The sequence below is a fragment of the Argiope bruennichi genome, chromosome 7, assembly GCF_947563725.1.
Source record: "Argiope bruennichi chromosome 7, qqArgBrue1.1, whole genome shotgun sequence".
Taxonomy (NCBI): domain Eukaryota; kingdom Metazoa; phylum Arthropoda; class Arachnida; order Araneae; family Araneidae; genus Argiope; species Argiope bruennichi.
The window spans coordinates 82687043-82701975 of record NC_079157.1 but is presented as its reverse complement, the minus strand read 5'-3'; the positions used below and the strand labels follow the sequence as shown (position 1 = coordinate 82701975).

Sequence of the window (14933 nt, the reverse complement as noted above, 5' to 3'; positions counted from 1 at the left end):
TGGCCCCATCTACCCACAGCAAACCAAAGTCGTCAGATTCTCTTGACGCAGCAACCCAAAGTCTTCAGACTCACTTGACGCAGCAACCACTCACCCACACACGCTCGCCATAACGCTTGGCGCTACTCAAATAGGTACAGGCGCATTAGAGTCAACAGCTAATACATCACCACTCAAGATCCATATCGTTCGTCTCACCTCCGACTCACTGGAGGGAGAGTCTGTGGTGAATAGCATATAATCCAGTTAACAGCTACGCTACCCGAGCAATTGCTTTTGTATCGTGGTCATGTTACTGGACTGCGAACCACAAGGTCCCAGGTTCTATCCTCACGCATACCAATCCGCTACAATATCTTTATTGGAGATTACGCGAGAAAGTTTCGAGAGACCACTCCAACTGTTTCTTTGAAAGTATTTTTAATGAATTCTGTTGTTTTCTCACTAAAATATAGACTACTAGATTGTGGTTTGTCACTGAAAGTACCATTTCTTTAGATTCAAAAAAGATATAGAGTATCTTTCTCTCATTTATATAAAAGAAAAAGTAATTTTTAAAAATTAATTTTCAGAAAAAAATTTTAACGTCAAAGGATACAAGTTTTATTATTTTTTCTTAGATTGTTTCCTTTCCATATACTGATAAAGTTATAAATATTTAAAATTTTTATCAAATTTTATGAATTCTCTTTAATATTTTATTTTGTCCAATATTGTGCAAAAAATTTTGAATTCCATGCCATTTCTTTATAAGTAGCGAAAAAAATAATGGATGAATTAAATGTCTTTTGACTCATTCACAGAAGTTTGACTGACATGACTCAATGTTACAAGTATTACAAATATTACATTTACAAGTATACTTGCAAAATTACATTTTACAAGTATTTTCATTGCCACTATTCCAAAATTTTCCTACTTATTTTTTATAGTTTTTTTTTTTTTTTTTGTATTTACTTTGACCTTTAAAATACTTTCTTAATCTTTATAACAAAATATTTTATCCTAGCATATTTTTTTTTTCATTGTTTCATTTTTCGTTTTGCTCGAACTTTTTATAATTCTGTTTTATCCAGCATTCATTTTGGCGACTAGAATTGGCAAATTTTACATCCAAGCGATCTTCCACAAGTTCAAGCTCCCATTTCTGCAAATGAATAATTTTTAAGATCTTTTTTTATTTTTAAGTATAAATTATGTGTCCCAAAAACAAGAAAAGAATAAATACATGATACGTTTGCGATTTTATTCTTTCATGGCTTACTCTAAAATCAGATTTCTGAATTGCAGCTGAATTTTACAATAAAAGATACTACCTTTCTCAATCCTTGCAAAAAAATCAAAGCGCCGATGGAATGGATGCTGCATCACGCCGACTTCAAAATAATCACGAACAAAAGGACGAGCTACGGAGATTCTTGTAGAATTCTTATTGTATTTCTATCCTTATTCGAAATACAATCTCAAAAAGAGAGCCTGGAAATATGAGAAGACATTTTATTTCAAAAGAACTTCCAAGATATTGACAACCTTATCATTTCTACCCTTTTTCTTCCAGAATCAAAACTAACAGAGCAAAATGTGCGCAATGCCGCCGTCTACATTTTATATCGAACCAAATCACACTTCCACACTGAGGGATAAACCCTTTTATCGTGGGAAATTTTCCTCCCATCGAACTGGCATTTTCCAAAATCCCAAACTTGGATCAGTATAGTTTGATTTCCACCACCCCTTCGTCCCACCTCACTTCTTTGCCCCCCACTCTCCCCGTCTTTACATCCGGGCATTTTCCTTTGTTTCCGGACTTTTCTGGGTCACTCGGTTATCTTATTGGAATCCCTGTCTCGTCCCTGGAAAAGGACACGGGGACAATTTTAACTTTGACTTATTTTGTTTCTTCCTCTTCCCTGTCTGTTGGCCACGTCCTGTTTATTTTAATATGTTACGGACGGCAAAAGTTCTTCAAATAGTGTTTACGCAGCTGTCATATTGCCCCCTGACCGGGAAGAATCAAATATCCGGGGCATTTTTATTTATTTATTTGTTTATTTTCTCTGACTTCTTCCTTTCTTTTCCGTGACCAGAGTTTTCTCTATTTTAACCTTTTTATTTGGTATATGTCGGAAAATGTGAGTTCCGTTTGACTTCGCCTTTCTCAGTATGCTTCCATTATGGATGGATCATAGAACAATGCTTTTTTTTTTTTTTACTCTAACTCTTTTGCATAATCGACAAGAAAATTAAAAAATGTAGCCCAAATCATACGGTTTTTAACTATGTAATGTTAAACTGTATGTGTATGTGTTAATTTCATAAAGTAAAATATTTTTAACTCATTCAATTGAAATTTAAAAGTACTTTAATTTCTTAGATGCTCAGCTTTCCTATTCTTCCCGGGTTGTAATTGTCTTGAATTGTAGATCAAGCATTTTTTTTTTCTTTACTTTCTGTTCCAACTTCACGCTTGTAAACAGAAATTCCCTTTCTGAACTTTTAAACCGTTGAGAACTTCCCTTTTCGCCTTCCTTTTGCTTCATATCCTTAACAAGCTGTACCAAATTTATCTCCTATGTCGTGGCTCGAACTCGCTAACAACATTATTTAAAGCTACTTTTAAGTTTCTTCTTAAATACTGAAGGTTTAACAATAGACAGAATTATAGCTTGCATCAACGACTGCAATTTCTTTCATGAATATAGAGCACAATAAAAATTTATTCAACATATATATATTATGTATAATATAAGCGCATCAAGTATGCATTTTATTTGCGTGTATCTGTGCGTACGTGTGTGTGTGTGCGTGTGCGTGTGCGTGTGTGCGTGTGCGTGTGCGTGTGTGTGTGTGTGTGTGTGTGTGTGTGTGTGTGTGTGTGTGTGTGTGTGTGTGTGTGTGTGTGTGTGTGTGTGTGTGTGTGTGTGTGTGTGTGTGTGTGTGTTCGCACACACTTGCATTATGACTTGCAAAAAGGAATCATATATTATTTATCAGCTTGGGTTTTCCTCTCTAATGTTTGATAAAAGCCTTTTGTCAAGCAGAACCTTTTGTTTCGATTTGACTACTTTCTTCTACTAATGTGCGATAAAAATATTTTGTTGAACTGAAGATCATTTTTTATATTCTATTTCCTCATACTAATATCCGATTAAAATATTTTGTCAAACAAAAAAACTTCTTTTGTTTTGTTTGATGAGAATCTTTTGAGCTAAATAAGCAAAACATTACATTTTTTTGTTTTACTGTTTTCATCTGTTAATATTCAATATGATTTTTTTTATCAAGCAGAGTATCTCCTTTCAATATGACGAATACCTTCTACTAATGTTCGATAAGAATCTTTTATTAAACAGAATATCATTTTTTTACCAGCTCCCTCTACTAATATTCGATTAGAATCTTTTACCAAGTAATACACCTTTTGATTTGACCAGTGTTCTTAAATAATACTAGAAAAGAAACATTTGTCAAACAGCACATATTAAATCGGTAGATGAGTTCATGTCAGGCTTTTTTTATATGTCTGGAATAATGGAAATTCCATTATATTTGTTTCAGCCCTACTTACAAATTTAGTAAATTTTCAAATAATGAAGGAACATATGCATAAAGATTTTAATCATCCTTCCTACTCTCAGTCGCATGGAATATAAAATGAAATGGAATGTTTCTCTGACGCATTTCAAATTCTTTATTAAACATTTTTGGAAGTCTGGTATCTTTCCCCACAAGCTCATGGGTGAAATTTTAAGCTTGATCTGGTCCCTCTCTACGAAAGTTATTTATATTTATTTAGTTCATATATGTTTTCTGCAAAAATCATGTCGAATCATCTCTATAGATCCAAGATTTCTGATTCTCAGACTTCCTCTTCAGCCGTCACCATCTTTGCTACGATGGTGATTGTCAACTCGCGCACATTACACAACAAAGACAGTTTACTCTTTCATCTTAAACTTATCTACTTATTTCTCTAATTTAACAGCACAAAAGAAATCTGATAATATTACGCTAAACATATGGCAAAAATCGACAAACATTAAAACTAAATCTTACTAGACGAATGCAATATGAGTAACCTTTTGCTGTAAATGATTCTTTCATTTCATCTATCAAGCAAACATGACACTTTTAAGAGCATTGAATTTTCGAAACATATTCTTGTTGCTTACATTCCATGCGTGTTTTGAAAACATTCATAAACATTCTTTTATAACAAAGTGATTTATCATCTATTATTTAACCATTTATCGTTCTCTAGTATATATGAGTACTATTTACAAAAGGTTTTATAGAATGGCTCAAAAGTGCATTCTAAATAAAAAAAAAGTAATCAGATCCTTATCAGTCGATTGAGCTACCATAATAGATAGCTCAGAAATACATCAACTCTATAGCTAAATATCATTTAATTTTTTGGGTGGGATTTCGTAACAGCACTAACTTCCAGCATTTTTTGTTAAATTTTAACTCCCGGAAAAGTTTCCAGAAATAAAACACCACTGTATTGTGTTCCTTAGATCTAAGATATTCTTATATTTAATCGTCTGTATTTGTTATTGAATTATTTTAATTTATATTAAACATTCAATTTTAAAAATAAACAAAACCGATTGACGCAGTTGGAGTTTCTTAAAGTTGAGAATCTTCCTGTTAATGATTTTATCTATATTTTGACTTCATTTTTGATGCGTTAATTATTTGAATACTCTAACTTATGACATTTTAGTTTATTTCTAAACTCAAAAGCGGTTAAGATGCTATTAATAAAATTGCATCAGATTGTAGATGTTTTATTTTTATTCAATTTAGCGATCCGCCCTTTCAGCCTAATAAATGCAAAATCAGTTTCAAACATTAATTTAAGACATTATTGAATTTGAATTCTGAGCAATTCCATGATTTCTAACTAAAAATATTGTATAAATTGTTTTAAATTACCTAAAATGTAATGGTAAGTATATTTACCAGTGAACATTCATTGATATTTTAACCCTTAATGTTTACTACTTTCAGTTCCCTTGCAGCATCTCTGGCATGTATTTTTACCACCCCTTATTTCACAAATTAAACCGTAAGTCAGCAATAGTTTGATGCTTTATTATTTACATCATTAATTTATCACGATATAACCCCCAAAATTTTATTTGTCAATGTCCCAGAGTTATGTCCAATAAAAAGTTAAGAGTATATGAAATGAAACTCAATTTATAATACATTTGTTAAGTTAAATTGGAAATGATGCATAATTGGTTCATGGTACTCTAACTTCAGGTGGACCTGAAACATTTGGAAGAGATTCCCGACAACGACACAGTGCCCATCGGGATGGACCTGAGCGAATTCTACTTGAGCGTGGAGTGGGACATTATGGCGGTGCCCGCCCATCGCCGCGTCCGACACTACTCCTGCTGCATCGAGCCCTACCCGGACATCACCTTCAACATCACCCTGCGCAGGAAGACCCTCTTCTACACTGTCAATCTCATCATACCCTGCGTCGGCATTTCCGGGCTCTCCGTCCTCGTCTTCTACCTGCCCTCGGATTCCGGGGAAAAGGTACGGTCCTCTCAGAAAGATTATATTTTTCTAAATAGGATTAAGTACAGAGTGTTACAAAAGTAAAGTTCGATTTGAAAGTGGTCAATAACTTGGAAATGAATTAAGAGGAAAAGAGGCTGCTTTCATTGGAAAATGGAAGAGCAAATGTATATATTTTTTTTGTTTGCTTGTTTTGTTTGTTTGGACATATAATTTGTTAGGAAATAAATTGTTTAAGTCTAAATCACTGGATAAATTTGCCGCTGATGAAGCAATTTGTTATCTATACGTAGTATAAAATAAAATCTTCTGAAAGCGTCTAAAAGTTTGGAAGAGAAAAACTCCAAAAATACTTAACTGCATTTATTGGAGAAGGTTTTTGTATATTGAAGTCATATCAAAATAAAGAAAAGAAAGGAGTTTTATAACTCCGATTTTAATTATTTTTCTACTAAAATTCGCGCATGCGTAAAACAGCAGTATCTGTGCTTTGCATTTATCCGCGCATGTGCGAAAACCTCAAACTGCGCATGCGCAAATAGCAAGAGCTGTAGTATGCATATGCAATACATTTCTTTGTTTACGTCTGATTTTAAACAGCGATTCAAAATTCATTATGCACAAAAGAAGGGATTCCAACCTTAGCCGGATCACGTAAAATACCAAAACACTTCGTTTGTTGTGCGATAATGAAAATGTAGAGGAAAGAAACGTTCGGTTAGCAAATATCAGAGAAAGAATGTAATGAATGTATTTTTGAAACAGCTTTTCTATTGTATGTCTTTAGTGAATTGTTTTGTCTATGAACATATCATATTTTTACTTCTTTTACAGTCTAAATATTTTTGAATGTGAGCTATAAAAATTGTTTGTAGCTATTTTTGATGATTTCTAAATATATTTTTATGTTTGTATAATGTTGCGTGACATGCCATGTTATACCATGGGCAACGCTGTGCAGGTGCTGCTCTAATATAGGATAAATTATTGTGCATCGCTAGTTCAGTAATATCTTAAAACATGTCCAATGTGTCAACAACATTCCAAAAATTAAACTGTTGAACGACAAACTATCCTTCCTACTTTATCTCACATCAAACACATTTATGTTACTCGCACTTTACTCTGTCTTTAGAAATGGTTATTAATGCTTGTGTGGCTCATCGACTTGCAATATTACAATGTAAAGAATATGATTTCTATTCACACACAAAAAGAAAATGTTGTTAAAATATTGTTGCTAAATATATTTGAAAATATTTTTAAAGTTAGTTAAAGCTATACTAAAGGTATTTACATAATTAAATTGAAAAGATATTTTTTTCAATTTTAAATGAAGTAAAAGTTCAGTTTTGTGCAATAATATCCATCAGAATTGTCTCAGAAAAACAAAAAATATCAATTACTTTTTTGATTTTAATTAAGATTTGAAAAAATATCTTTAATATACACTTTGAAAAGTACATCTGAACTCAGTTTAGTAACTCTAAGTCAAATATATGAATGCCAATACGTACATATAAAAATATCTCAACACATTCCCCTTTTTACTAGCAGAGATATAAACTACGTAGATATTAGACAAAATTCTTCCCACTGCTTTCAACAAAGGACGAAAATTATGCGATTAAACATTCGATGAATCAATAAAAACTGTTTGATTTAACAATAAAATCTATTGTTGTAATTATGCAAAAAATACATTTTAAATTGACAAAAGTCATTGAAAATCTCTATAAAAATGATTTGATATCCATAAAAAACAATTTTTTAATTTTAAAATAATGTGAAAACCATATTATGTGTAATAATGTGTTCTGGAGTTGCTATAGAACAACGCTAATATCTGGCTTAGTTGTTAAATTAATTAAAATGTCAAGATGATTCTCTCAAGGATGCACAATACCACACCTTCCAAAATTTACCAAATTTGGCAATTCTAAATCAAAATTGTATCGTGTGGAGCGGTAATGCACCCAGACAGAAACACAAATACATTCTACTTTATTTTTAATAAGGATATAAAAAATAGGCTTATCTCTACTCATTGTGAATGTGTGGGTGTCAGTTTGTACAATGTACATATTTTTGAAACTTATCGCAGGAAAACTTTAAAATTTCGCTAAATTTTTAATTAATTAAAATTTTAATAAATAATTGCTCCACAGTCCCAACTTGTAGTAATCCACAACATCCTTAGTATATCAATGCCAAATTTTGTAGTTATAGTTCTGACGATGTGTCTTGTAGAATGGCAGCATACACACATATTCATCTTTATTAGTAGTAGAGCTAACATTTTATTATTTCGATAATATTTAACTCGTTTATTTATAATTTTAACTGTAATTTATATATATGTGTGTGTGTGTGTGTGTGTGTGTGTGTGTGTGTGTGTGTGTGTGTGTGTGTGTGTGTGTGTGTGTGTGTGTGTGTGTGTGTGTGTGTGTGTGTGTGTGTGTGTGTGTGTGTGTGTGTGTGTGTGTGTGTGTGTGTGTGTGTGTGTGTAAGGATATTTTAATCTCTTAATTTCAATTTAATTAATTTCCAAGATTTTGTCTTAATTTAGCCTATAGTAACTTCATTCTAAAAATATTCTTTTATTTCGTGATACAATTCCACTTTCTCTTCGTAATTAATTCAAGAGAAGCTTTATAAAATTGCTGAATCTACTAAACACCGACACATTCTCACGCTCCGCATGAAGGGGTAAAAACTGTCCAGTTAGAACATTATTTTTAAAAGATCCCTGTGTTTCCTTTACATGTGATTGACATGCTTCAGAAATCCCTATCAGAATCTTAACAATATATTGGCACTATGGAGAAATATTTTCCCTATCAAAATCTCAGGTGATATAAGACGAGGGATAATTTATCTCTCTCTTCTGCCCCACTTCTGCTTTTATATATATATATATAACAGATTTCGGAATCCTGTCGCAAGATGTCCGCCACAGCGCAGCACAAAACAGAAGTGGGGAAGAAGGGACGAAATAAATTATCCCTCGCCTTATATAACCTTAGATTTTGATAGGGAAAATATATCTTCACAGTGCTAATATATTATTAAGATTCTGATAGGGATTTCTGACGCATGTCAATCACATGTAAGGGAAACACAGGGATCTTTTAAGAAAGAATGTTCTTACTGGACAGTTTTTACCCCTTCATGCCGAGCGTGAGAATGTGTCGGTGTTTAGTCGATGCAGCAATTTTATAAAGCTTTTCTTGAATTAATTAAGTAGAGGCAGTGGAATTGGATCACGAAATAAGAGAATGAACTTATTATGGGCTAGATTAAGATAAAACTTGGGAAATTAATTAAATTGAAATTAAAGTTTAAAATATCATTACATATATAAGCATTATTTCATGTGAAGCAGAATGCAAGTGCGATCAGCAGTGAGGAGACTTTGTAATTTTTAAAGTTCGATTTCTTCTCTCGGGGAGGCAAGCATGATTATTTACAAGAAGGCGCTGACAAGGCAACGTCCGCCACTGTGCAGCACAAAAGCAGAAGTGGGGAAGAAGATATATATAAGAATTTCGTGTATCTCAGAACGTCTCTAACGATTTGGATAAAATTTTATATTTAGATAAGGTTTTGCTTTTTAAGTTTATCTATATAGATGTTTTGCCTGAAAAAAACGCTATTTTACACACACACATACACACAAAAATAAAAAATAAAAATAAAACCATTGTTTTATAACTCACTCTTAGAGCCTTTTTCTATCTGCTCTCACGCTGACAATGTCATACAGCGCCATCTCGTGAATTTTTGTGGTACTTGCATTATTGCTATTGGCTGTAAACCTACTGCTACCTCAAAATTTTGTGAGATGGCGCTGCATGACATTATCCGAACACAAATACTTTCGGCACATATCCAATAGAAACAATGCAATTATTGTGTTAACCAATCAAATTGTCACACATCATCGTATCTAAGTATTTTCTCCGGAAAAACACTATTTTACAAAAACAGCTGTAGAGGAAGCTCAGTCTTCCAGGTACTTTAAATAAGATTCAATTTTAGACACTGTTCAGCTATCAAAGTTAAATTTTTCAGCAGTCATTCTCCAAATTTGACATTAGATTTTGTAGTATTAAGATTTAATATTTATTTTTATACAATAATTTTCATTTTGAAAACAGATATCAGAAAATATAGTTTTCGCTTAAATTTCAGTTTCCATTAGATTTTCATTTTATAATTTATTAACCACAAAGAGGCAAATTTTATTGATGCATTTCATATCAAAGCTTAACTATTAGAAAAGAAATATGTGACTATTTCTATAACAAATCTATTATTTGTGCAGTCTTAAAAATTGTCCGAAATTTTAATCTGGTCTTTTTTTCTATCAATTTCTTAATGAAAGAATTTTAAATGAGCTTATTATCAAGCAACCTTCTCTGTATTTTCCAAGAATATTCTGTAAAAATATTAAAACATCACATAATTATGTGTTTTCAATGTAAAATTAGAGAAAAAAATTGTATAGAAATAAACTTTATATTATTAAAAAATCTTTATTTCTATTTTTTAAGAATCATTAGAATGCTATTTTTTATTTAATTATATGTTCTAAAATTACCAAGCAAAAGCTTTAAAATTTTAATGACTTTTTTTTATTAAATGTCTAATTAAAATTTTGAAAAGCCATATTTTAGTAAGCATTTACTAGACAAGAAATATCTATTCTCCCAATTTAAGAAAAAAATACTTAATAAGAAATAACTTATGTTTCCAATTTTAATATTTTTTTATCAAACGTTAACCGTAGTATGTGTTATTGTAATAAAAGTTGAAAGTTGCAAGATTTATTTAGTTGCAAATAAAATTATCTCATCAAAGTAAAATCATTTCAAGTGAATTTATATCTCAGAATTTTTGAGTATCAAATTCATGAAAGAATTTTGATTTAATTGAATTGAATAAAATGAAAAATTTCTGCTCATATTAAAAACTATAAGTTATTGATTATTTCAGCATTAAAAAAACTAATTTATCTCCACAAATATTAACAAACTCAGAGAAATAAAAGAAAAAATATCTAAAATGAATAAAAATTTGCAAATTGCATATCTATCAGAAAAAATATCTGTTTCTAATTATTTTCTTTTAATAAATCTGATATCTTACCTTTTTTGACAGTCTCTTCATTTCCAAACTGTACTTCAAGAATATTAACTACACGATATTCATGATAAAGTTAATAATTTATTTAAAAAAATTTTCTGAGAAATCACATCTTAGTAAACACTGAAAATAGCTTTCCTAGTCTTACATTTAATTTTCTTCATCAATAACAACAAAATGGAACGATTTGTTTAAGTCTTTCATAGCTATTATTTAATATGGAATTACAATTCAATTCTGCTTTATTTCAAATAATTTAAGTCGTACAATAATTCCAAAATAGATTTTTTCATATTGATTACTCATTGCAATTTGCAGCAAAATATGTCCTTGACTTGGATTTAATGCAACGATTGAAATCTCGTCATTGTTCTTCGATTTTAGATGAGTACAAACTTCTGAATTTCCTTCTAGAAAGTCAGCAACTATCCAACCATGAACTAATTAGTTGAAAGTTGGAATGGTTATTTAGCCTGTTTTGTTTCTATCATAGACACCCTTTCAACGTCATTTTTTAGCCGCAACATTTAATGCCATGTTACCTGCCCCTGTTGTTTTAAAATTGACGAGATCACTTAGGTCATTGCCTAGGCATCGTACCAAAATCTCAGCAATCTCACTATGACCCTTAGAAGATGTTACATGCAGTGCGTGTTTCCTTATCAGGAAATGCATTTGAGATCAATATCAGCATCTAAGAGCTTCTTCATGACATATTTATGAAAATTACAAGCAGACCAATATAAAAAAAAATTCTAACTATTTTTATCTTTAGTATTGATCAGTTCAGTATGGCCAGAGAGAACTGAATTCTTCAATTAACATCTTTAAACAAGTTATTAATTGAAATAAACAAGTTTTTCGTCTATTCACCTGAAGCAATTTGACAAGAAATTATATTTTTTAAACCCTCAGCGTTATACATAGCAAAATTAATGTGGTAGTTTGAAGCAGCATAATGTGGAAGCTTTAATTCATTAGAGTCCGGCATACTTACACTTGCTCCATTTGAATTAAGATAGCATACTCATGTCACTTTTCTGTATTGTTGCATGTAGAATTCTAATTGTTGCAAGCACTCTTTATGCTCGAACATAGCAATAATGTATCTTAATTCAGTCTGTTCTTTTGGCACTCGGGAAGTAACTTCTAGAAGAAAAAGCTTTATTCAATTTTCCATGCTGTATGAAAATTGCAAAAATACCGCCCTTTAGTGCCAACGTTTCGTTGTGTTTTTCACCAAACATATTTTTGTAAACTTCATGAACAACTTCTGATATTTGTAAGGCTATACTATCTCTTTTATATTAATTTAGGTTTGAATTATATTTGTTCGTGTAAACAGTATATAAGAATTGAATTCGTCAAAAATTTGTTAAAATTTTTTTTCGGCATCTTCCATTTTTTTAATGATTCTGCTTGATCACCTTTATTTAGTAACAAAGTGCCGATATTTCTTTCTACTCTGAGGGGATCAGAATTGTATTTCCCAAGATGTTTCTTACTTTAATCGAAAGCTTCCTTCAGCTGTTCCACAATCTGAATGTAATTACCATGTGACTGAAATACGCTATCCAAGCTACATCGTGTGGATTTACCATACTGGTCATCCAGTATCTCGGTCACTTTGCAGCAAAATAACGTCCTGTAAATATCAATCGCTTCGGAATGATGTCCCATATTACTCATCAATAGAGTACAGTCGTTCCATGCTGTCAGAATTTCACCGTCAAAATTCTACAAAATGGTTCTTTGAGCTGGTATATTTGGTAGAAAGGAAGTGCCTCTTCTTATTTTGGATAATTTGAACAATTTTGTCTGCAGAATTAGTGATTTTGAAGTTTAATTTACCGTTGAAACTTTTCATTCCTTTTTATCAGAAAGTTGCAAAATATTTACTGCATCTGCATACCGTCTTCTTGTCTGAAGTATAGTGACCGCTTCACGCTGAAGAGTAACAACTGCAGCTGCACACCTTTCAAGGAGCCTCCTATTTCTTTTTATAAAATAAAATGCTTTTGCAGTACTTCTTCCAGCTGTAGCACTGAATTCCAGAAGATAGCTCGAAACGGAACGGGTATGATCCATGTAATTCAGAAAAATCTCATCTCTTAAAGGCTGGAAAGTCAGTACGTCAATGGCTTCGTCCAGAAAATCTTCTTCCTTTTTATTTTGTTTTAAAATTCTTCTGATTTCTTTTTGTATAGATTTTTTAATGAAAAATCCTGGCTTTTTGGAATCCTTGGCAAGGACTGCATCTATTAAGGAATACCGCTTGACCACATGAAGAGCTTCATCTATGGGGACTTTATCATGGATTGTATCTATTAAGGATTTCTGCTTAAGCATCTGAATAGCAACATATAAATCTTTTCCAACATAGTTGAATAGATATAAGAATATATCTGAATGTATAATAGTATCAGGGGCAAAATAGACTGACAACGATAAGATTTTCAAAGCTTTCTCACCATTCACTTTCTCACTGATTTCTCTTATGGACTGGTGGATACTCTCTTCCATATTTTCACATTAAAAAAAGATTTTTTGAAGTGAAAATGAAATGCTTGGCCAACTACGAAACAAAATCGAAAGAGTCTGAAACGATTTCGATTTTAAAATGCAAACGGGCGGAAATTAATTGCGCGTTAGAGAACCGAAACTAAATAGATAAAAACTTTGCAGTGATAAACATAAAAGATAACAAGTTAAAAGAAACAGAAAGGAAAGTTAGAAAATCGTTTAGTTAGAAAAAAATTGCGAAAATTTTTCTATTATCTCTTTGTCCTTTTATCTAAAAAATTGATTAAAACTATTTCATAACCCAATTGCCATCCATTATATTAAAAGTGGCCTTCTATGACAATATAATCAAATAAAAACCTGCTAATTTTAACAATATATAACATATTCTTTCAAAAAAAAGTTACTTTCAATTTTATTTATTAAATTTATCTTATTTATCTCGAAATGCTATGAAATAAAGAATTGAATTAAATGGAATTTGCAGAAGTTGTGATTAGCTCGCACGATGAATTGCCTTAGTTAGTCAAACACATTTAACAATAAAAGACCTAAAATTATGAAGACAAATAAAAACAAAATGTCCTGCAATCTTAAAATAAAATATTATTAAAGTATAAAGTAAAGTAAAAATACTGTATTTAAATTAGAAAGTATGACAGTATGACTGTAATTTTCATATAATATTGTCCATAAATTAGCATACTGTCTGCTAATTGTGGTATATGCGTTGCATCATAGATGTTGAAACCAATGAGAATCCTCTCCATGAAACTTTCTCGCATACTCACCGGACATAAAATTGCGGACTTTGAGTAAAATCTCGAAACTTCGAATACATGAATACAGTATTTTTACTAAATATATATAGAGCAAATATGCATTTTTATTTCTCTTTTATTGAATTCCCTGCTGTTTTGACACGGAAATGGAATTGAAGTCACAAGTTGATTTCGTTGATTTAAATCAGAATGTATATGAATTATGCTTTTCATTGTTTTAGTTACCAAATTTATATTCACGTTTCTGTAATTTAAAAACATTTTTTGTGTGCATAATTTTTCTACTAGATAATTAAGAGTAAATTTTGAAATTAAAATAAAAGTACATAAATGAACTAAAACCTTATCATGTTACAATTCTTCGAACTAAAGGATTTAATCTCCATTCATATTTTATTCGAATAATTTGTTGAATTATGTCATTTTTATTGATAAACTTTTATTGTTCTGCAATTTATCATTTTAAATAAGAATGAATTCCAATTTTATATATAGTAAATGAAAGTATGAAACATGTATAGTAAAATTGTAACAGTTTATAGAAATGTAATATAATTTTTCTGGATTCTAAAAATCTATAATGTTTTTTGTTTTGTGAAATATCCTTTATATGCATTCTTCAGTAATTTCAGTAGAACTGGAAACATATTGAAACAAATGCATCTTATTTCTTTGTTTTTTGTGAAATAAAATGTGTTTCTAAAAAAGTTTCTCTCTATTCCACAGGTGTCACTTAGCGTGTCCATCCTGCTGTCACTGACTTTTTTCTTCTTGGTGTTATCGGAAATTATTCCTTCGACATCCCTTGCGATGCCCCTCTTAGGTAACTATGGTCTTCTAAATTTGTATCCCTTTGTAGCAATTACATAACTCTACTACCTCCTCTTTTGATACAACAGATGGCGTTACCTTATTAACATCAAGGTATATTTCCCTTGT

The 14933-nt window shown here is 31.1% G+C and overlaps 1 protein-coding gene across 1 annotated transcript in view; it reads left to right on the top strand.

The window, feature by feature from the left end:
- The window catches only part of LOC129974936 (acetylcholine receptor subunit alpha-like 1), a 177991-nt gene that overhangs the window by 123895 nt on the left and 39163 nt on the right, over positions 1-14933 (top strand). Inside the window, exons 5-6 of the mRNA XM_056087738.1 lie at positions 5275-5559; positions 14721-14817. Coding sequence (XP_055943713.1) covers positions 5275-5559; positions 14721-14817 — 382 coding nt within the window. The remainder of the gene's footprint in view (positions 1-5274; positions 5560-14720; positions 14818-14933) is intronic.